Source organism: Taudactylus pleione, unplaced genomic scaffold (genome assembly GCF_031769625.1).
Source record: "Taudactylus pleione unplaced genomic scaffold, aTauple2 ptg000053l, whole genome shotgun sequence".
Lineage (NCBI taxonomy): Eukaryota > Metazoa > Chordata > Amphibia > Anura > Myobatrachidae > Taudactylus > Taudactylus pleione.
Window position 1 is genome coordinate 34,687,590 of NW_028284455.1, and position 24,449 is coordinate 34,712,038.

General features: G+C 42.8%; 2 protein-coding genes across 2 annotated transcripts in view; one reads left to right on the forward strand and one right to left on the reverse strand.

Annotated features, from left to right (window-relative positions):
- SH3BP5 (SH3 domain binding protein 5) overlaps positions 1 to 10,984 on the forward strand; it is a 98,106-nt gene extending 87,122 nt beyond the window's left edge. Inside the window, exons 6-9 of the mRNA XM_088463773.1 lie at positions 1,820 to 1,862; positions 4,418 to 4,634; positions 8,015 to 8,275; positions 8,913 to 10,984. Of these exons, the coding sequence (XP_088319899.1) occupies positions 1,820 to 1,862; positions 4,418 to 4,634; positions 8,015 to 8,275; positions 8,913 to 9,124 (733 nt within the window). The 3' untranslated portion in view covers positions 9,125 to 10,984. The remainder of the gene's footprint in view (positions 1 to 1,819; positions 1,863 to 4,417; positions 4,635 to 8,014; positions 8,276 to 8,912) is intronic.
- An 8,362-nt stretch (positions 10,985 to 19,346) lies between these two features.
- The window catches only part of CAPN7 (calpain 7), a 91,567-nt gene continuing 86,464 nt past the window's right edge, over positions 19,347 to 24,449 (reverse strand). Inside the window, exons 18-21 of the mRNA XM_088462794.1 lie at positions 22,245 to 22,307; positions 22,034 to 22,164; positions 21,259 to 21,351; positions 19,347 to 19,788 (exon numbers count right to left, since the gene is read on the reverse strand). Of these exons, the coding sequence (XP_088318920.1) occupies positions 19,644 to 19,788; positions 21,259 to 21,351; positions 22,034 to 22,164; positions 22,245 to 22,307 (432 nt within the window). The 3' untranslated portion in view covers positions 19,347 to 19,643. The remainder of the gene's footprint in view (positions 19,789 to 21,258; positions 21,352 to 22,033; positions 22,165 to 22,244; positions 22,308 to 24,449) is intronic.

A 24,449-nucleotide genomic window follows, 5' to 3' on the forward strand; every position in this document is an offset into this window, starting at 1 on the left:
CTATGAAGATCCTGCCCTCCCTCCCACACTGGCAACTGTAATATATTTGGGCTGGTGCTTGCCACCGTGTCAGTAAATTACTGGTTCCATTTACTAATCTGGGAATGGTTCGCAACAGTTACATATCTCCTAACACTCATGAATACACCCATCCAGGCCACACCCCTTTTGTACTCTATGTTGATCATTATAACATTATTTTTTTTAAATGATAAATGTATCTGCAATCCCACCACATTCAGTGGTATATGAGGGGTATTCAATATGAAACGTTAACTTCACTGTCGAAGTTAACGTTTCATATCGGAGTTTTCACCTGCGTTAAAGTATGGTGCGCGCTCCCGCTTATCCCCGTATTCAATATAAAATTAACGAAAACGGGAAACTCCGAAGTTGGATTTGCGTAAAGTTACGAATTTTTCCTTAAAATAATTGTAAGACCCCCCTAAAGTTGTAAAAACATGGGGGATCACTATGGGTACCCCCGTTTTAGCCTTTAATTGAAGGTCGGGGATTTAAATACCCGCAGCAGGTGTTTTTTTCCCGACATTGAAGAAGTGTTGCAGTAGAGCACTTATGTTATTTTTTTCGTTTTTTTTAGTGGTCCCATCAAATTTCGGGTACATGAAAATGGGTACTAGCATATTTTGATGTCCCTACAGTAAGTTTTTAAAAATTCTGCATTTGTGCACCTGCCGCTATAAATCTATTCTAGAAAATATCTGCCGCATACTTGCAGAATAGCCCTGAACCTATCTCCCTATTCTTAAACAATTTTTTCCCTTTTTTTTTTTTTTCACCCCAATTTTTAAAATAATTTTTTGGGGTGTCCCTATTTTTTTTTAAAACTTTTTTGACAGTTATTTTTTAAATGTTAGTCCCAGGGGTGCAGGCTATTTTTTTTAAGCCTGCACCCCTAAACCCCAATTCTGCATCTTTTTTTCGGTGAAAAATTATCCCTGTTTTTTATCAAAGACTTTTCAAAACTGCGATAAGTCTTTGATATTGAATACAGTGTAAAACTAAAACCTGCGATAATGACGTCATAGCTCCGATATTAACGCAAAAACGATGTTATCGCACCCATATTGAATACCCCTGTATGTCTCAAGCAGCGAAAAACATGGAGAAGTGGAGAAGTTGCCCATAGCAACCAATCAGCTTTGAAGTAGCATTTTTGTATGTACAGTCTATAAAATAATAGGTAGTAGCTGATTGGTTGCTACGGGCAACTTCTCCACTGGTCCACTTCTCCACACTTTTCACTGCTTGATACATAGATTCCTCGGGCACTTAAAATGAGTGACCCTGGAGTACTTTGGGTAGTGTACCCTGAGAAACACATTTTAATTGGTGTTTACCAAAAGGGGAAGGAAAATGGGTAAATCTGTATAAATGGAGCATTCTCATGTCAGAACTCTGACTAGTCGCAGTGATAGATGCTCCCTCTCATTTACTTAGAATGGCTTTGGTATTATACACACTAACTAGTTAACTAGAGTTAGGAGGCAGACAGGAAAGACTGATTGGAAAAAAAGGAACTACTGCCACAAGCGTAAAGCTAAATAGAGAATATAAAATGTCTAGATAGGAGGCTGCCTATACCTTTTTTTATACTTCTACATTGCATGTGTATTAAAGAGCATTTATTAATCTAATTGTTCAATCCTCCACAGACTTCTTCTCATGGTATAATATTATTGTTTTGCAGATAAATGCATAGACCTGCTTACATTGTCCTCCCACTGTCCATCCTCTGTCAGCCTTTATCCCGGTGCTTGTCATTATGTAATGTATGCTTTGTTTTTTTTCTGCCTAGACCCTATTTTGAAATGAAGGGAAAGTATTACCTGCAGCTTGAGGTTTGTACAAAATTCATTTTCTTTAGCTTTATTGCAGATCATGTTGACTAAAATAAATAAAATTACTAAATGTAGTCAGAACTAATAAAACCAAATGTAACCATTTTTGTGAAACATTATACAAGTGATTAATGGTGACCCGATGAACAGTGGCATCATAAGGGGAGTACGTATACATAGTGCATGGGGGTACTACCAAAATGCCAGCTCCTCCACAGTGACTGCACTGTGGATAATATTGTACACGGGGCTGTGTGCCATCGATGGCGTGGAACCATTATATTTCCGCCATCATTGCAAAACCATCGACCATCGGTGGTTAACAATCAATGGTTATCCCTACTATTTGGTGGACTGGGTGACACCGACCCCAGTGATGCCACTGCTGATGAAGGCTTGCAAATTTTCATTCTCTTGAAGATGTTCTCTTAAGTTGTCTTATAAGAACTAGAGAATCCCACACTGCCCAGTCCACTTCCACTCAATTCCAACATTTTGACACTTGCCCCTCAGCACCATTACTTACTTGGTGGAGTTGGGTAATTTTCCTCCTTAGACATCCTTTTTCCCCAAATAATATATACCCTTAATGTGACTTCCCTTTTTTGGATCTCTTTTACATTGCTACGGGTTGATTGGTGTCTCTCCCTGCTTATTCAATCTAAAGCCGGGTACACAATAGATGATATGTGTACCCAGCGACAGCAGATGCAACGGCACAATATATTGGGCGGTCCATACACACTGCACGATGTGGTGTACGACTGCCCGATATATCGTTCCTTTGCAGAATCCAGAAGCATGGTGTCAGTCGCTGGATCTTCTGATCTGCCTGCACTTCGTACAATGCATGGCACATGGAAGCGCGTAATAGTGCATACACTCTGGACGACATGGACGATTTGTCATTCCATTTCGCCTCAAAATTACAAATCGTTTAATATATCGACTAAACAAGATATGTGATGACGGACAGTGTGCCATATTTCTTCACATTGGCCTGAAACGGCACCTTGAGAATGCAGACAGGCTTGGTGTAGGCTTTATTAAATAGGGAATCCACGGCAAGTGGATAAAGAGACTTAAAGGGAGTTTAAGAAGTCATTAAAGCTGTGTCCTCATGCACCTAGCATCCATACACTATATGGCATGAAACGCCCAGCGCGACTGAGCCACTCCCAGTGGGGCAGTGTACCATCTTTTTCTTTAAATTATATGTCTCATTTGCATCGAAGATGGAGTGAAAGACCACTGAAAGGGGGAGATGCTTCATCTGTGACTTGGTACATGTTTACAAATAATTCCTGTGCGTTTAAAGTTACAGCCCAGCATTTCTAGTATACTTTGGGGGAGATGTGTAATGCTTTGGAGAGAGATAAACTACCAACGAATCAGCATCTATCATTTTTCAAGCACAGCCTGTAAAATGACAGAAGCTGATTGGTTGGTGCTTTATTTATCTATAAAGCATTACACATCTCCCCCAATGTATACTAGAGATGGACACAGATGTACAAATGTCCCACATCAAATTGATCAGGGCAAGCCAGCAATGTAGTCTGTCGCTCCTAGTTGTTTTATTTATGTGAATAAGATGCACATTTTGAATGAAAAAGATGCTCGAGTGACTGAGTCGCCTGTATCCTGGTGCCACGACCAGAACCACAGTGTATGAGGGCACATCTGTATGTCAATGGTCAGTATGTTGACGGCATAATGTAGACATGGTTGTGATGCTAGTTACTGTAAAGCCATATTCTTCCGTCCCAGGCGAAAATGCAAGGTCCTCATGACCACAATGGCACGCACAGGCCACTGGTAGATCTTGGATGCTTAAATGGAGGCGCACATGCCCCTCACAGTATGCCATGGCTCACTACACAAACAAATCCCCTATTGCACATAACCCCACCCACCATCATTTCTTATGCTGTGGCATACCCCCCGCCTCTAAGATATAGGGGTGGCAGATAGGGGACAGAGATGGGAATGTGTGGGGAGACAGACAAAAAACCCTGTAAAGCCAGACAGAATAGCTAGTGAATCGTCAAATTTCAGGACTGTTCCCTCCATTTAGCACTTGGAGCCTGCAAAACCTCCTTCCCCGTGTCCCCCCAGGGTGGAGGGTGTACAGAGAAGAGAGACAGGGGAAGGGTGGATAGAGATGACAGATATAAAGATTGGGGGGGGACAGAGATGAGAGAGGGACACACATGGAGCAGGGACGCCTGAGATAAGGGAAACTGAGAAGAGAACAGAGATGTGACAGTCTCTCTCTCATCTAACAGATGGGGAGTAGGGACAGAGATGAAAGAGAGAATGACGGGAGGTAGTGGAACAGTTGACAGTGAGACGGATGGGGACAGAGATGAGAGTGAGACTAATGGGGATAAAGATGGGAAGCTAGGACACAGGGAAAAGAAACCTTAAACACCGGGCACGATGACTAGCAACCTGGCAAATGGCGGGTCTAAAATACTAATAAAGGCATCAAGCACTTGTCTTGTCTTACATTGTTTATTTTATTTTTACCACAATATATCTTTTGTCATCAGCAACTGAAGAAAACTGTGGATGACCTTCAGGCTAAGCTTTCTCTGGCAAAGGGGGAATACAAAACTGCCCTGAAGAACCTGGAGATGATATCCGATGAAATACATGAGAGGAGGCGTTCCTCAGCTATGGGCCCCAGGGGGCATGGGGTGGGCGCTGAAGGCAATAACTCTTTGGAAGATCTCTCAGCATGTAAGCTGGAATCTGACACCATTTCTAGTAAGTCCGTGGTGTTTTACTTTGGGAAAGCTCTTAAAGAATTTAGCATTACAGCCTTGTATCTATGTAAGAAAAATCTGAGAGCTCTGAGCAAAATATCTAATGAGCAATCATACATACAGCCTAGCATTACACAGAAACCACACTTTGTACTATAACAGGAGTATAATACATTTTCATTCTATTCCCCAAAACAGAATGTTCAATGGTGTCTTATAAAATCATATACTCATATTCAGCACTGTGTACACTTTGTGGTGCCTGATAAATAAAAGATCATCGTAATTCAGCAACAATGTGTACTTAAGCAAACTCTGAAATATTTGGGCCACTTTAGATTTTGAGAGGGGATATTTTCTAGCTCACCTCACACTGTAAAAGTAAAGGTATACAGTGTGTAAGTGCTGCGTGCAGAACCGGGCAGTGTCCATGCATACATAAACCATAAATGTCACTCCTGGCATCGCAACATTTTGTCCAGGTGCAAATGTGCTGCCTTTTAGATCGATTTTATTCTAACGCTAATTGAGACACTAATGCTGGCCATACACTAGCGCGATTTCGGGCCGATTGCACGATTTTAGACGCCTCGTACGACGCATTGTGTGGAAATAATATAGTATTTAGGTAGGAATACGATCCGATGCGCGCTCCCGCCACTCTTCTATTGTATCTGATGATCAGATGTGCAGCCCATATTATCCGTCGTAATCTTTTGCAGATCGTACAGTGTATTTGCACATGCGATGCATCGTGCGTCCGACCGTTTGAGCGGCGTCATTTGGGTGACATTTTCCTCTATTTAAATCTTTTATGATCGCATGTTTTTAGCGAGGCACATGATCGATAGTATCACGACCCGTCATATAGGGGAGAATGATCATACGTGAGATTGTATGTACATCGTGTGTCAGAAAGAACCAAATCGTGTGGCCGGGACTGCCAGGGAGCTGCCGGGGAGTTCAAGGGAAATCGTATGATGAATCGCATCTTATGCTGGTCGTACTAGTGTATGGTCAGCATAAGGGTTAATTATTCGAAGGGAGGAGATCCCCATCTCTGGCAAACACTGGTGTTTCTCCCTGGGATCCTGCTGTGATAGATCCCGCCACATTAAATGCATGGGGAAAGCATATTTAACAATGATTGCAGCAGTGTATTGTCACAATCCTCCTGTTACCTCAGGATAATTTGACTCTTACAGTTAATGACCAGTACTACTAACAAGGCTGCCTTAGCGGCATTTCACTGATAGATTAAAGCAATAGGATTTTTCTATTGCTTATTTTTAATAAATGGGCTCTAGAATGTCTCCTTCCTCCGGTCCTATGCATGCGGCATTAGGGAGAGGCTTCCTGGCTAGAGAGGACACATCTAAAGGTAACATTTATAGTACAGTAGTTACCATAATATTGTAGTGTATTGAAATAAAAGATTTGAATCCATGTTGAAAGGCATACATGCAGCTCATGTCATACTTTTTTAAATGTCATTTTATTAGCCAGCTAAATTACCATCCGTAACAGCTAATACGCCAGTTCTTTGTCTGAGACCAGAAGAGCTCTTACTTTGTAGACAAAACAACACATCCTGTATATACACTGGGACAGGATAACCTGGCAAAGAAATAGCCAAGTGACCCATTTGTTATAAAGCACAGGAAAGTGCCGGCATTATCTGCTTGACTTTGGTTCTTTGTTTACTGTACTATGATTGCGTTGTGTTTGAGAACTCAGTGCTGCCTTTCTTGTGACCTTTTTTTCTATCACCGCTAAGTTTCCAGCCTACGGTTTCTTTTTCATATCATGGAAATCTAACTCTCACTGCTCGCCATGAGGGTTAGCTCTGTGTTTATTAAACATATGGTGCTAAACAAAAAGAACTTGTTTATGCTTTAGGTTTTGATTTGCTCCAATGCCAAGGTATTTTTGCTTTGATTTTGCTGTTCAACGAGTATTAAAGCAAATTTTAACTGTTGTCTTTCTGCAATTCCGCTACACTTCTTCCTAAGTGACACATGGGGCTAACAAATGCAGCCCTACTTTCCCCGGCACTCTGGGCCTGATTCAGACCCACTCGCAAGCGCATATCACCCGCAAGCGGGTCGATGGTTGGCCAGTGCGAGCCCCGAAGCGAGCGCAAACAGTACTCGCTCCTGCGCTCGCAACAAACGGGGCGGCTGTCTATGTTGATCGAGAGCTCGTCCCGTTTTGTAGGCGGAGAGAGGGGGTGGCTGGGCAAACGGAGGCGTTCCTGCAGGAACGCCTGCCGTTTGTGGGTGGCCCTACTGACATCACTCATGATGTCAGTAGGTGGACTTCCTGCTCAATTAGAGCAAGGGTAACGAAACGTAAGGGTCTTGTCGCAAGCCTGATGGTCGCGATGGTCAAGACCATCGCGACCATCACCTGGCAGCTCACAGCCTGGCAGCTCGCATAAGCTGTGAGTGGTCACCCACGGCTATGCGAGCGGCCAGGAGGCCGCAACTTAAAAACAAGCGCCTGCCCTGATTCAGAGTGAGCTCTCACTTTTTGCGGGCGGCTCTGAATCAGGGCCTCTGTCCGCTGTGCAGCAGCACCGAATTGACACCATTACATTGAATGGGTTTGGATGTGTAACAGGTATGAGCAGGAGGACCAGTGACAAACCACACTTTTACATGGTGGTAGTGCAGCTTACCACATGCGAAGGGGCACATTTCATTGGTGTTTGGGGGGTTGGTTCAATGTGTTCATTATACAAACAGATTTATATAGATTCTTTTTACTCCTAATAACTATACTTTACAGATACTGATCGCCTCAGTTATATTTAAGAATGAGTGAAATTATATCATATGTCAGTGTATGACTTTGTCTTTAGTCTGACTGACTTAGAAATATCATGTCCATTGGTCCGGGCATGAGCATATGATAGTGTGATTACTAATACAGAGGTAGAATATGGCCTATTTCTGCCATGTGTTGTAGCTCATGTACAAATATTAATACTTCCTCTTATAATTTTGAAAGTGAGAGTATGACTGTGAGAACTATTCTGTTCTCATGAAACTGTTAGAAGACAGGTTTATTTATGAGAAGTTTATGGTTTTATTATACACAGCTGGTCGTGCATTGTACTCGGGGAGCACCGTTCTATTCATTGTACTGTATCAGCGCTTAACGCTTAGATGGACATTAAATAAGAGGTTGGTACAATTTCATTATAGTCTATTTGTATCAGTCTATGTAAAGAGGCTTGGTATGACTATTTTAGCATAGCCCTAACTCTAAGTGCTCCCTAACCCTAACTTCATATGTCGCCATTCTGACTACACGCCATGTAAATGCCCAGTGAGTGACAATCACAAATGAAGCTAAATAAATTTTTTCCTTCTACAGTGACCTCTGAGGTGTTTGACGATGACAATCTTAGCAGTCTGATCTCTGAAGAAGACTCTGAGACACAATCTCTATCAAGCTTAAGCTCCGGCCCAACAAGCCCCTCTGAGATTCTGAGCAATTATCCACCTGCACCTCGTCCTGGCAGCTTAGACTTGTCAAGCCCTGTATCCCTTTCTGAATTTGGGCTGATATCGCCTGTCCTTGGCCCCCGCAGTGAATGCAGTGGGGCGTCGTCACCAGAATGCGATATGGAGAGAGGTGAGATGGATGAAATAACTGGGGAAATGACTGTGCTGTACAAGGAACAGTGTTCTCTGGGCTTTCTATCAACCCAGGAGATTCTTAGGGTTCTGCACCTAAAGTCTGAAAAAACATTTCTATAAATTATAGAGAGGGGTCATCAGTGTTTGGTCAACAGCATGTAGTGACTGGTGGTAAGATTAAAGAACTGATGTAAACACTCTCTCTCTCTCACTCACTCACTCACTCACTCACTCACGTACGTTTAACTTCAGTGTTATGAATTCCTGTAATAAATTGTGCTGCTCTTGACAAAGGGTTTAAATGTATTCAACTAAAAAAGATAGCAAATGTCTGATACTTTGGTAATTTTGGAGCTATGTAGCTTTATATTTTCCTCTCATGTGACCTGTTCGAAACACCAATTTACTTCTGTATTTTATTATATTACTTTGATGACTATAGACTTCGGATTCCTAGTGTAGAGCATCGTTTTTTATTAAAGGTGTCATATGTATTTTGCATGGCTGGTAAACTTAGGCACCATAACACAGGGAATAATGTACAGTAAGTCAGATACATTCTGTTTGCTATGTTACACAAGTCTAGTATAGCTAACATGTGGTGTTTTGTGTTTTTTCCTTTGTTTGATTAGGGAATAGGGCAGAAGGATCAGAAAACAAAGCCCAGGACAGACTAAACAATAACAGCGGCAGTAGAAACCTCATGAAATCCAATGGTTTGCCTGTGCTGGACAACAAGATGAAGCGGCTGTCTTTGGAGTGTGCAGATCATGGAACCAGCACAGAGAAGAAGTGTGCAAGGTCTCAGTCCCTGGCCTCAGCCGTGATGGTCAACGTAGTGTGAACACTGTGACATACCGATTGCAGAGCAGATTTGTCTGTGCCAAACCCCTCCTCTCAGTACATCCTGTGTGCGCTGCTGGGATGTAACCTGGAATCAGTGGAAGACATATAGCATGAGCTAGTGTGGTGAATACAGTGCAGATGGATTTTCCAGCAGGTGGTTACGATTCTATTTGCTGTCCTAATTCACCATATATCCTGGAATTAGGGATGAAGAGCAGGATACCTATAATCTGAGCAATAAGTAAAACAATACATACGAGAGCCTTTGCCAAATGGGATAAATCCCAATATTTGTGACAATGTTCTTTTCTTTGAGTCTTTGCCATATATGACTGTGATCTAGTGTGTTGCAGAGATTCAGCAGCATTGGATTATGTGCACCTAACTCTCCCATTGAATGTGACTGCCGTGTAACACTTCAATGTGAAGCGTACAATGGACCTTTTGTGAGCAACTTACTTTTTTAGATACTCAATAGCCATGTATTTATTTATTTTTTCTGTTTAAACTTGTATTTATCTAACTATATATTGGAAAGTTCAATGTTTAATAATACTCAACAGCCAATATATTGATTCTTCCCACCCTTCATTCAAAGACGAGCATTAATTTATAAACCAAATCATCAACAGCCATTCACCTTTCCAACAACAGGAACCATCATCACCGTCTAGCTAACCAGTGTAATACACACACATATCTGCCCATCGTGCCTCATCTTTCCAACCACCCTAACAACTCCCATTCTCTTTAGTCATCGCATCAACTGATTTATGTTCCTCAGTTCACATAGCCTAATAATCTTGTATTCAACCAAATGAAGACTCTGCCATCAAATTCCTCATCAAACTTCATTTACTTGACCTGTGTCATCTGTTGGAACACCCGGTATAACTATCAGCCCACCAAGCCACCAAGCATCATCTATCCATCCAACGCCACCATCACCCACTGGTTACGCAAGTCTATTAAATCAGTTTTTTTAACCCTACATATCCTGACAATCCATCTAGCCAATCACAAACCAATTATCAACCCTCCTTGTTGAAATACAAGCCCATTTATTCAAGAACGTGCAGTCCCCATTTTGTATTAGCACTTGCACTGTTTTTTCAATATATTTGCACAATGTTTTAAAGTGTTCCATATTTAAAAAAAAAAAAACTTCTATTCTTAAAGAGAATAGAAGTGGGTAAGGATCTCTTTTCTATTTAAAAATAAATCTTTATTGCTTATATTGTGGACAAATGATTAATTTGACCCATACTTGGTATACTTCGTATGTTTTATAGAAAGTCACCAGTGGATCATTGTTGCAAACAAGAAACTAAGTGCTTACACATCTGTTTTCTTGAAGTTGTATCAGCTGTCAATTGGGTTTTTTCTTGTAAAATAATTACCAGGCTAATCTTTAATGTGCCATTGGGTGTAGACCTGCCCATTCATTAATCACACAATTGAAGGGGGGTATAATGTCCCTGCAAATATGGTGTAATAACTATGTAAGGATTAGTGCAGTTATCTGATGTTGACACTAGATCTTGCCACAGTATTATAGACACACTATACAGTACAAGTGACTGGAACAATCGTCATTAGGCATAGTGCATGGTCTTTCTGATGGGAGGCGAAGATACTAGTTAAATAGATGCAATGATGCTGCTCTACAGAGACAGTGGAGTCCGTGCATCTAGTTGGTAGTCCTAGCATAAGCTAGCCTCTTTTCTGTTATTGATGTTTGCTTTCCTGCTATGTGAGAAGTCCTACTGCTGCCGTCTGTGTTGTGTTCTGTCTAAACAACAACTTGTATGTTTCTGTATCATTTAAGTGTATTAAATGGTGTTTCATGCAACTAAAATTTATTCTTTCCTGTTTTTGTTGCAATGTTATCATCTTAGGGCAACACAAAGTAAAAAGGGAACATAATAAACAGAACGGGTATCACGCAATGCCGTTAATATAGTTTCTTCCTATCAAAAATGGGTTAAGATAGATGGAAAGGAACTATATTTTTTGTATTGAGTGGTACCCGTTTAATACTTTACAAGTGGTGTTATGTTCCCTTTTTACCACATTTTATTTTTGTAATTCTACACTCGCATATTTATTTTCCTAATTACGTCACCTTTCTTTTATCAAATTGGTCATTTCTCCTAGACAAGGGGTTCTCAACTCCAATCCTCAAGTACCACCAGCAGGATCTTATTTTGTGGATTTAATTAAACAAGTGAGTTAATCTATTTTGCTGGGTCAGTAATTATCCCACATTATTTTAATGCATTGCGTCATTACCAGCAATTTTGCATTTAATTTATTCATAAATTAATTTCACTATAAACATAAGTAAATCAGTAGGTTCTCCCCTCCAAAAATGAATAACCAGGCTATATTCTGGGCTGGTTAAAGCTAAAACAGGGACAATGATCACGGGACCACTAGAGAAAGTATGCTAGCCCCATGGGTGGGTGTTTTGCAGCGTAGCAGGGTTACTCGCATTATGGGGTTATTGCCAAAATATGAAACCAGCCCTAGCTTGGCCAGCATGTGGCAGAATACCAAAAGGGAATTGGGCCTGCCAAAACAATGTAGCCTCCATCCAGGTAAGCTGATTTGGGACTCCCTGTGGTATTGGCGCTAGTACCATAGTGCAATGTCCTAAAATTAAGTATAGTTATAAGTCCCAGCAAGCCCAGCCATCTGCTTTGAAATACAGGCACTTATGGGACTACTTTAGTGTTGTGTTATGGTACAATACATTTTTGCTCCAGATTAATCTATACATGAAGATGAACAACACTAACTAGGTACTGTATTTGAAGGCCCCATAGCAAAAATTTGTAAAGGCCCCTATGTACCACCCAATGCATGTAATTTTGACAAGGATGATGGACCCCCCTCAGCTCTGGGCCCCATAGCAGCAGCTGCACCACTTGCACGTATGGTAGTTACGCCCATGTACATATGGCACATTTTGCATCCTTTTTTTCTGATAGCCAAGTGTTCTAGAACTGAATTAAGCCGGCATGCCTTGTGTTGTATATGTAATATACAGTAATTCTGTGTATTGTCCTGTTACACGTATGATGCCTTTTTGCTCTGGATGCTTCCATATGCAAGCATCTACAATACAATACTATTAGGTTATCTACCCATTATGTAAATTGTGTATTTTTCAAACTTACTGTATCGAACAGTATACAGCATTATCTATTTAAAATCATATTACAGGTTGAGTTTCCCATATCCTAAATGCTTGGGACCAGGGGTATTTTGGATATCTGAATATTATGTATTTTGGAATATATGCATACCATAATGAGAGATCCTGGGAATGGGACCCAAATATAAACACTGAATGCATTTATGTGTTATATACACCTTATACACACAGCCTGCAGGTAATTTTATAGTTTCAGTAATATTGTGGCTCAAACAAAGATTGTGTACAGAAATGAAATTCATTTATGTTTCAAATACACTTTATACACAGGGCCTGAATGTAATTTTAAACAATATTTTTTAATAATTATGTGCCTTAAACAAAGTTTGTGTACACTGAACCATCAAAAGGCAGTTTTCACTATCTCAGTAATGCTAAAAAAAAAATTCTGTATTTCGGAATATTTGGATATGGGAGACTCCACCTGTACTGTATAATCTAAATATTTTAGTTTTAATTAAAACCTCCATGCTTATCAATGTTTAATGAAACTAGGGAAGTAATGTTTATATTTGTTGCGGTAGTAAGAAGAAAAAAATTATTTTTACGCACTATAAAATCTCTTCGTTGGAGTCCATGTGGGGGATGCCATTACTTATGGGTTATTCGTAGTGTCAGACACTAGATAATTGAAACTGGCTCCCACCCCATATAACCCCTCCCCTTCCACCAAAAGCTCAGTCTATGTTTAAGAAAGCCGAAGAAAGACCCATGGAAGAACTAAGAAACCAGGGACCAACAAGTATCTAGTAAGAAACCAAACAAGGGAGGGATCCCGGCATTTGGACTCCAAGGAAGAGACTTTACTGTGAGTAAAAATCAAATTAACTTTTTTATCCATCTGGGGGATGCCATTACTTCTGGTATATACCACAGCAAGCCAATTAAAGTGGGGGAGTGTCGGAACTGACCGCTCTAAGAATTTTCTGCCCAACACTGGCATACCTTGCGCAAAATGTATGGAAGCGGTAACATTTTGTAAAAGTGTGTACGGATGACCAGGTAGCTGATTTGCACAGCTGCTCAACTGAGGCACCATACTGTACCGCCCAAGAAGCCTCGACAGCACGAGTCAAGTGAGCCCAAATTGAGGCCGGAACCGTCACATTCAAGGGCAAACAAACCTGCCCAATGGCATAATTGACCCATCTAGCGATGGATTCTTCCGAGGCTGGACAGCCTCTTTTTGGTGCATCAATCAACACCAGCAGGGAATCCATACGTCTCAAAGACACAGTATGGTCTAAGTAAATGCGTAATGCACGTACCACATACATCAGTGTTAAGGAAGAAGCTTCACTAGTCACTGAATCCTGGCGAAAAGCTGGAAGGACAATATCCTGGTTAATGTGGAAAGCAGATACCACCTTCGGAAGAAAGGAAGGTTTAGTGTGTACCTTATCCTCCTGAAGAATGAGAAGAGGAGATTTTCAAGAAAGACGCTAACTCACTCTTCTGGCCGAGGTAATGCCCAAAAGGAAATCTAACAACCTTCAAAGTAAGATATTCCAATTCTACACATTCCAAAGGCTCAAACTGTGCCTTTTGAAGTGCCTCCAAAACTAAATTCAGGTCCCAAGGAGGAAGCGATGGGACATAAGGAGGCTGTATGCGCAGAACCCCCTGCAAGAAGGTCTGAATGGAGGCCAATTTCCTTTGAAACAGGATCGATAGGGCTGAAATTTGTCCTTTGAGAGGACAATCCTTGACCCATCACCAACCCCTCTTGCAGAAAGACAAGAGACGAGATACTCAGAACCTTTCAGGTTTGAACTTCTGTTGTTCACACCAAGAAATATATATCTTCCATATCCGATGATAAATCTGAGAAGTAACTGGTTTGTGAGCCTGAATCATGGCTTTCACCACAGATTCTAAAAACCCTATGGCCCTCAAAATATCGGATACATGAACCATGCCATCAAAGCCAAACTAGGCAAATCGGGGTGACGGCATGGACCCTGAAGTAACAGAATTGGATGCAGGGGCCGACGACACGGAACGTCTGCCAACATGGTCCGAAGAATTGTTTACTAATGATGGCTTGGCCAGTCTGAACCTACCAGAATGACCGGCTGTGCCACTGATCAAATCCGCTGAACTACCTTTGGTAACATTGCCAGAGGAGGAAAGATATTCCCAGCTGGAACACTCAAGGTGCTGTCATGGCATCAACCAGAGATGCCTGAGGATCCTGGGACCGAGGTCCATACCTTTTGAAGCTTTTTGTTGAGACAAGAAGCCATTAGATCTATGTCCAGAGATCCCCATATGGAAACTATTTCTGCAAACACCTCCTGGTGTAATTCCCATTCCCCTGGATGCACACTGTGGCGACTTAAGTCCCTCTCCCAGTTGTCCACCCCCGAAATTTAAAACCTAATTTTCTGCCCGATGAAGGATGTGAGAAACCTCCCTCATTGATTGCCAGTTGTGTGTGCCACCGTGCTTGTTTATATAAGCAGCTGCCGTGGCATTGTCTGATTGGATTCGCACTGTTAAGTTCCTTAGATCGCATTGAGCCTGAACCAATGCATATCGTATTGCCGTTAATTTCAGTATATTGATGGAAAGAGGTGCTTCCTGGACAGACCAAAGACCCTGTAGGTGCCTGTCTAGAACCCAGAGCCATAACTAGGGTGGTGCGACCAGTGCCATGGCGCAGGGCAGGGGGCGCTGTTCGGGCCTGTCAGATTTCCTGTTTATTATCATTCTCACTTGTAGCTTCCTCTTCTTTTAATCCCAGTATCTCCTGGCCTCCCCTATCTATTCCCCATGAGACCATGGCCCTTTTTCAAGTGCACTATCTTATGTTCCTATTTAAAAAATAGGGATGGGGGTGCCAATACTCTCTATGGCACCAAAAAATCTAGTTAAGGCTCTGCTAGAACCACCGCCCCCCAGCCTGTTATGCCACATATCCACTAGCAGATATAAATGAGCGATTGAATGATAATGATATCGTTATCATTCAATCGCTCATTAATTGTGTATGCTCTAACCAATGTAATAAGGGTCTCCACAGGTAGCACCTCCAATTATATATATATATATATGTTCAAGGTGTGCAGTCTGAGGTCCACTTCCTATATAAACTCAATCAGTGCATTGCTTTGCATGCCTGGAAAGCCTGAGACACTTTCCACTCAGGCTAGCACCCTTATTACATTGGTTAGAGCATGGAGTCTGGCATTGTAATATGCACACCAGTCAGAGGCACAAAATAGGTAAGTCCTGCAAATATCTAGACTCTGTAGTGCAGCTTTGGTTCATTTTTGGGGCGTGGGTCCCCCTGGATTGCTTTAGTTAATCTGCTTCAGGGCACCGCATTATAACACTTTTCCTTTATAACACTGTTTAACCCTTCACTGTTTGTTTATTATATATGTATTTCACTTTTTATTTTCATTCTTTATATGCAGCCTGGCTGCTCTGAACTATCTTTTACACTGCACTTTTCTTGCTATGGTGGTGCCCTGGGGCGGCTTGGCTGGGCCAGTTTGGGGGTGTCCTGCGCTCTGGATCTGAATCTTAGTATGTTAGGGACCTACCCGACAGAGGTTACCCGGATGCGGTGGGTAGGCCCATAACCTTGGCCAAGATTATGCCAAAAACCTCTATTCATTGCAAAAATGTATTTATTTATATATAGTCAGTTAATTTGGAGTTGAGCACCTGTACTTCTTTTTTTTGTGTATATATCAATTGTCTCCACAGGTAGCACTTCCAATTATATATATATGTTCAAGGTGTGCAGTCTGAGGTCCACTTCCTATATAATCTGAACATCTGCCTGTTTAATAGAGGGTCTGGCTTCACCCATCAATGAAGCAATTGGTTTTGTAGTGGACGGGCATGAAATCTGGCAAAAGGAACAGCTTCGAATTAAGCCACCATTTTTCCCAGTGTCTGCATAGCCCTGAGAACTGACTCTGTAAAATGGTCCTTATTCTGGATTGAAGATGTTGAATCTTTGCCTGCAGAAGAAACACTCTGTGACACTGGGTGTAAAAATACCATCCTCTGAGATGGAATTAAATTTGATTTGGGAAAATTGATGATCCAGCCGAATTGCTGGAATTGCCTATGGTAATCTGAAGATGATGTTGCAATAGGGCTATTGAGGATGCCCATAGCAACAAATTGTCCACATAAACCACTTTCATCCCCCCAGGGAGATCATGTGTGCCATAACCTTTGTAAAGACTGTGGGAGCAGTGGCCAAGCCGAATGGCAGAGCCTGAAATTGAAAATGCCGATGTCCCACTGCAGATGATGTCGATGACCCCTCCATATAGGAATATGGAGGTCTGCATCCTTGATATCTATGGAGGACAGAAACTCCCCTTCCTCCATGGAACAAATGACTGACCTTATTGACTCCATCTTGAATTTAACCCCTTGAGGTTGAGAATGGGACAAAACGAGCAGTCTGGTTTGTCTACCAAGAAAAGACTGGAGTACAACCCCAGGCCTTGCTGTAGTACCAGAACAATTATTCCAGAATCAAAAAGCACATCAATTGACACTATGAGAGCCGCATTTCTGTAACCATCCACAGGGAGAGGCGTGAAAAGAATCTTTTTGGAACAGGACCCTCCAAATCCAAAATGTAACCCCTGGTTACTAGTTGATTTACCCAAAAATCCAGATTGGATTGAATCCAAGTTTTCCAGAATTTGAGTAAGCGGCCTCCCACCAGAGGACGGGTCCCAGTCCCGTGACAGTTATGTGGATTGAACTTCTGGTTTAGCAGCAGGGCAACTGGTGCTGGGGACAGCACGTCCCCTGAAGGTCTCTCTCCGGGGACCCCTAGACACTCACCGGAAGGCCTGAAAGCTTCCCCTGCCTTGAGTCTGAAAGGAACGAAAGCTAGGGGATTTTGTTTTTGGTGTAGTTACAGAAAGGTAAGGACTTTTCTTCTGTGATCTGAGAAATAATTTGAGTTAATTCTGGACCAAACAAAGAACCTCCTTCAAAAGGCAACTCCTCTAAAGCATGCTTGGAATCTATAACAATAAAGAAAAAGTTGCACCTAGATAGAAACCTGGATTTTGTTTAATTGCCTTTTTTCTTGGTGCGCTCTATCACCCAGAACAAGCTGAAATAATATATGTTACAAATTAGTATGGACAATGTATAGGCGCTCACATACTGTAAACCTAAAACTCTTATGCAGATAAATAACAGATATCTAATCGCGTAACCATTAAACGATTAGATATCTTATTTATCTGCATAAGATAAGAGTTTTATGTTTATGTGAGCGCCTATACATTATCCATACTCATTTTTAATATGCTCCGATTCTGTCTGCCTTCCATGTTTTAAGCCATAGTGAACGCCTGGCGGAAATGGCCAAAGCCGGAATATGAGACACTACCTGAATAGTATCTATTAAACCATCACCTATATAGGTTAGAGCTTCCAAAATGTGATCAGCTAAAGAGCTAGCTTCAGAAACATCCCCTGATTGAAAACCAGTAATCATTTGGTTCATCCAGGGATTGTTAGGATTTATCACCCAGGCGCTGGCCAGAATTGGGCGCAGCGAGACACCTGACAAAGGGCCTGATTCAGAGCCGGACGCTCTGACCAGAGCGCTCGCTCTGAATCAGGGCCCTCCTCCATTAAAATGGAGCGTCCTCCTGGACGCTCGTATAGCTGTGGGTCACCACCCACAGCATATACGAGCGTCCAAAAAGATGGTCGCGATGGTCTTGACCATCGCGACCATCGGACTTGCGACGGAGACCCTGCGGTAGGGTCTCCTTGCCACAAGCCCTGGAGTGATTTTGGCTCTATCAGAGCCAAAATCACTCCCACTGACATCACTAGTGATGTCAGTGGGGCCGGCTTCAGACGGTAGGCGTTCCCATGCGAACGCCTCTGTCTGGCAGGCACGCCCCCGGCACGCCCACCAAAGGGGGCGTGCTGTCAATCAACATCGACAGCACGCCCCCTTTGGTGCGAGACCCGGAGCGACAGCTTGGCTGTCGCAGTCCGGGTCTCGCGCATGCGCACGACGGAGCTCCCTCCGTCGTGCGCATGCGCAGTGGGGAACATCGACCCACTTGCGAGCGTACTGCCGCTTGCGAGTGGGTCTGAATGACCCCCAAAGTGAATAAAGATTTAAGTACAGCTTCATTCTTCCTATCCATAGGATCTTTGAGTTGCAGACTGTGTTGCGGGAATGTGGATTGTTGGACATTCTGAAAACTTTTTATTGTAGGAGGTAAGTCCCTTCCTGACTTTTGTGTCTATTATATATTTTTATTGAAAGAAAAAAAAACTATTTTGTAACTGCAGGCCCATTCTGATCTTTTATCATTGGTTAGATAAAGGGGTCTGTTTACTAAGCTTTGGATGGAGATATAGTCCTAACTGTCATTTTTCAAACACAGCCTGTGACATGGCAGTTAGGAGCTGATTGGTTGGGACTTTCTCTCTGTTCACTTTATATCCATCCAAGGCTTAGTAAATAAGACCCCAAAGTCTCAAGCAGAGTGTTTCTAAAGCTGTGTACCCAGCCTGACAGGACCTGGCATGCAGCAAGTGCATACACACTTGCCCATGCCTGGTCAGATTGGGGGAGGGATGCGCCATGCTGCATTCCGCATCGGCCCTGCAGTAGGGATGACGGGGATGTAGCTAATGACCTGCGGCAGCATACATATCATAGGTACACACTAGACTATGTACCCGATATGTCGTGCGGACATATCATCTGGTGTGTACCCAGCTTAATAGTGCCTGTATATTCAAAGATATATTTTTCTTTTTAGGAGTACACCTTCAATATAGGTACCCCATTCCATAGGATCTGATAATTATGAAAACATGTGAAGTCTGTTCATATTTTATCCTTAAGCAATTTGCTATTGGTGTGCTGAAGGAGTCATAAAAATGGCAACATACATCAAGCCCAGGTATTATTGGCATTTCCTAACAGCTGTGGCACTCGTTTCGAATAAAATCTCTTATCAAAAAACAACACAGCTTTGTGGTGAAAAAAATATTTTATTGCACTATTCTTTGAAATTCTCCAATAAAATATTCAAGTACACATTAAAATGCAGTTTACTAGCAGTACCCTTTCCCGTCTCTAAAAGAAGTCTTTCTTCATGGAGTAGGGTCTGTAAGCAATGGATGATAATCTAGAAGAGTATTGCAAGACGTATCCTTATTTCCGCTCCCTGCATGCACCATGTAAACTCTGTGCCTGACAGGATCCTCCTAGAAGCCGGAATTGTACAGCAGAGATGTGTCCTGAGAAGTGTTCCCTTCCATTTCCTGATCACTGCAGCTGTGAAACTTTGATCTGTATTACGCTATTGAAGTCCAAAAAGAAGGGGCCCTCCTGAGCCGCCAAAAATGTAGTGGGGACAATGTTATAAATTCCTGCAGGTATATTGTCTGCTTCCATATAGCAGAATCCACATCTGTGCAGGGGAAAATAAAAAGAGCAGTCAGTGACAGGGCCTTGGCTATTTTCTGCATTTATTCTTGTGGAATAGAATATTAAATAAAAATACTACCGTATATACTCGAGTATAAGCCGAGTTTTTCAGCACATTTTTTGTGCTGAAAAAGCACCCCCTCGGCTTATACTCGAGTCATGCCCGCATGGTACGCTGCTGAGTAGTGTACCATGCGGGCCGCGGTGCAGACTGTGTCACTGTGACACAGCCTGCACCGCGTGTGTAGCGCTGACCAGATGGAGTTCGGTCAGCACTACACACTGCTAAACACACAGCCGCCGGAGCCGGCAGCCATGTGTTTGGTGTAATCAGCAGCCGCTGAGAGTCTGTCAGACTCTCAGCGGCTACTGCTGCTCCCACTGCGGGAGCCATCTTCCGGCTCCCGCAGTGGGTAATGGGAGAGACGTCGTCATGACGACGTCTCTCCCATTATGCAAAGCGGCGGAGGAGCCTGTAGCAGCGTCGGGACCAGGAGCGGGGTTACAGGTAAGTGTTTTTTTTTTTTTTACATCTCTTTCTACTGGGGGGGCTACTACCGGGGGGTACTACCAGGGGGGATATCGCTACTGGGGGAACTACCAGAGGGGGGGGGATTAATAATGGGGGAACTACCAGGGGGGGATGTTGCTACTGGGGGCACTACCACGAAGGGGGTTAATACTGGGGGCACTACCAGGGGGGGGATATTGCTACTGGGGGCACTACCAGGGGGGGATATTGCTACTGGGGGCACTACCAGGGGGGGATATTACTACTGGGGGCACTACCAGGGGGGGATATTACTACTGGGGGCACTACCAGGGGGGGATTACTACTGGGGGCACTACCAGGGGGGGATTACTACTGGGGACAGTACCAGAGGGGGGATTACTACCAGTAGCTGCTGCATTTCCCACCCTAGGCTTATACTCAAGTCAATAAGTTTTCCCAGTTTTTTGTGGTAAAATTAGGTACCTCGGCTTATATTCGGGTCGACTTATACTCGAGTATATACGGTAATTTTAAAACTCCAGGTAAGAATGACAGACCGTGACCTCAGTTTTCAATGACTGGGGCCAGACATTTTGATCTCCTCTTTGAGAAAAGATATTTCTATGAGTGTGCATATTTTGCTAATTATTTTATAAAAATTGAGATAATAAAACCCTTATGTAAACACATCGGGGCAGATTCAATGAGCCGCAGGGTTGTCCCTGCAACTAATTGCCGTCCAAAATCCCCGCTGTGCAGGGAAAAGCTATTAAATTAAATGGCCTTTTCCCTGCGCTGTAATATTGGGACTCGCGTGTCCCCCCACCCCCCCTTAGAATGAACTATTTCAATATTTCAAATAACATGTGCAAGGTGTAGCTCCACTTAAAGACAAATTGTAGCACATGCATTTTAAATGTAAAGTGTATGAATAATTAGATGAAATGAGAAGAATGATACCTGTAATCTCCACTGCTTTTCTTCTGGAAGCCTGATGGTCCAGGATCTCCAGATGTGGACACTGTAATAACCTCAAACCCCACACTGTATTGCCTGCATGGTAAATAAGGGTTGTGTCTTTAAAAACAGATTTATACATTGATGGAGATATCGGATATAATATGCTCCAAAATTGTACAAGATTATGGTTTAGCCTGCCAATACTATACTTTCTATTTTAAACTGCAGGAAAATTTTCCCTATGTACTACTACAATTTTTACCGTTACTAAACAATATTTAGTTTTAAATGGCTAAAACAAAAAGTACTTTAGCATATAAGCCGGAGGTATGTAAATGTGGAAGCAGTCACCAAGGGCTTGTCAGTTGAGAGTGCAGCCATGTAAAACCTGCAAAGTCACATAACCCACCTAAGGGGTCGTGGAGAGAAAAAAAGTGGATGGAGATAAAGTACCAACCAATCGGCTCCTCACATTTTTCAAACACAGCCTGTAAAAGTGACCGGAGTTGTTTGGTTGGTACTTTATCTCTCTTTCCAATGCTTAGTACATAGACCCTAAGCTCTTCATGATTGCACCTGTGAATCCTTGTGCTTGTGTAAGAAAAAGAGACTGAGGGGAGTGCAATAGGGGGGAGAGAGAAGATGAGAGAAACAAACGGGGCCGGGTGCTACAGAGTGGGGTCGAGAGAAAATACCTGTAATGCAGAGCACACATCTAACGACTGGTCCAACATTCTAGTAATGTACTAATAATCTCAAGGACAGCATTACACACCTTGGTCCTCTCAGCTCGACCAGCAATGGTCCAGCTTTCTCCATATGAAACTGGTAGATGGGGTTATTTTTGTGGGTATCTCTGAAGTTGCCACAGCCTCCAGCACTCTGACCTTTCCACTGCCCATTAATCTGGAAGAAGACACATTTCCTGGTAGAACGCAGGAAAGGAAACTATAGCACTCTATAATCTAATAAAGACATCGTCTTACCCGTTTGTTTATTGTGTATGGTGTCGGAATCTTGGAAAATGTAAACTTGGTAGCCGCATACACCTACAATACATAACCAAGTCATGTCATTTGTGTCCATACAGATTTATTCCTCACCCCACCCATGTCACATTAGAGAGCAGCACCATCCACCCTTCATGGCACATGACAATGGGCATCCTATTCTTTGTGCTCACCAGCTCATCCACACCACAAAGTGCCAGAGGACAGATCATGCTTGCGTATATATATAAGAATTGCCAAGCCTTACTATAGGATAGGAAAATATCAATTATGTTTGGGGAAGAAAACGTTTTGTCAAATGCATTTACAACTATATGCATACATTGCTTATTGGCTTAATGACAATAGTTCTCTGTCTGACACAAAATTCAACAATATATCTAAACCTTGAATACAAATGTAGTAATATTAATAGAACACCACTAAGTTACATTCAGTAGGGTATCACTTTCCTACAGAGAGAATGTAATTGATGGTAAGACTGAACATCCATTAGTATAACCATGATTTCCTGGACAGGTGAATGGATGCCTTTTCTGGTTCATACAGCCAAATGGTGACTAATTACTAACCCACTGTTCCATGATCCTTCCTCACTATATACCCCACATGTGTCACCCCTGTCTGTTTGCCCCTCCCCTTTAGAATGTAAGCTTTCACAAGCAGGGCCCTCATCCCTCACGTGCTTCTTCTTTCCTTATGCTGGGCATACACTATACAATTATCTGTCAGATATCTGTCCAATCTGGCTGGTTGGAATGAAAACCTGGTAATGTATGGGAGCAAATAACAGTCGATCATATAGTCTTAAACACTGGAAAACTGACAAAAAACAATTGTTCAAATTGGTTAAATTCGTGTGTTTTAGCCAGTTTGCCTGAACAACCATTTTTGTCTGTTTTCCAGTTTTTAAGATCATATAGCTGATTGTCATTTGCTCCCATACATTACCAGACTCATAGGCAAACGCAGGGGGGGTTTCCGTCTGCCTGGAAACCCCCCTCCCCAGCACACACCATGACCACAATATAAAATATGAGATATGGTAAGAACTTACCCTTGTTATCTCTATTTCTACGAAGTCCATAGGGTTCCACAGGATACCTTGGGGTATAGGTGATGATGTCAGTCTTCAGGCACCACAGAGTTAAAGTTTTCAGCCTCCCAGGATGCATCTGGGTCCCTCTCCTATACCCCGCCCCCGGGCCAAGGCATCTCAGTTACGTGACAAGCCATAGGCCGGAGGAGGAGAAGAAAGAGAGAGAAGAAAAAAATCTGGACACTCACAAGAATCACATTCTCACCATAGGGAGACGGAAAAACCGGTGACCAGAATAAAGCCCATCTGCAGTACAGGTGCGACAGGGCGGGAGTCCTGTGGAACCCTATGGACTTCGTAGAAATAGAGATAACAAGGGTAAGTTCTTACCATATCTCATATTTTCTACTTCAGGGTCCATAGGGTTCCACAGGATACCTTGGGGTATAGGTGATGATGTCAGTCTTCAGGCACCACAGAGTTAAAGTTTTCAGCCTCCCAGGATGCATCTGGGTCCCTCTCCTATACCCCGCCCCCGGGCCAAGGCATCTCAGTTACGTGACAAGCCATAGGCCGGAGGAGGAGAAGAAAGAGAGAGAAGAAAAAAATCTGGACACTCACAAGAATCACATTCTCACCATAGGGAGACGGAAAAACCGGTGACCAGAATAAAGCCCATCTGCAGTACAGGTGCGACAGGGCGGGAGTCCTGTGGAACCCTATGGACTTCGTAGAAATAGAGATAACAAGGGTAAGTTCTTACCATATCTCATATTTTCTACTTCAGGGTCCATAGGGTATCCACAGGATACCTTGGGGATGTCCCAAAGCAGTATCCTTTAAGGGTGGGGACGCTCCTGTGCTGAGAGGAGAATCCGCCGCCCGAAGGAAGCATCCTGAGAGGCAAAGATGTCAAAAGCGTAATACCTCACAAAGGTATTGACAGAAGACTACGTAGCAGCCTTGCAGATCTGAACTGCAGAGGCACCACGTCTAGCTGCAAATGAAGGACCCACAGACCTAGTGGAATGAGCCCTCACCAAGGAGGGAACTGGAAGACCTTCATGAAGATAAGCTTCTGAAATTGCCATACGAATCCAGCCTGCCAAAGTCTACTTTGAAGCAGGCCAACCCATTTTACG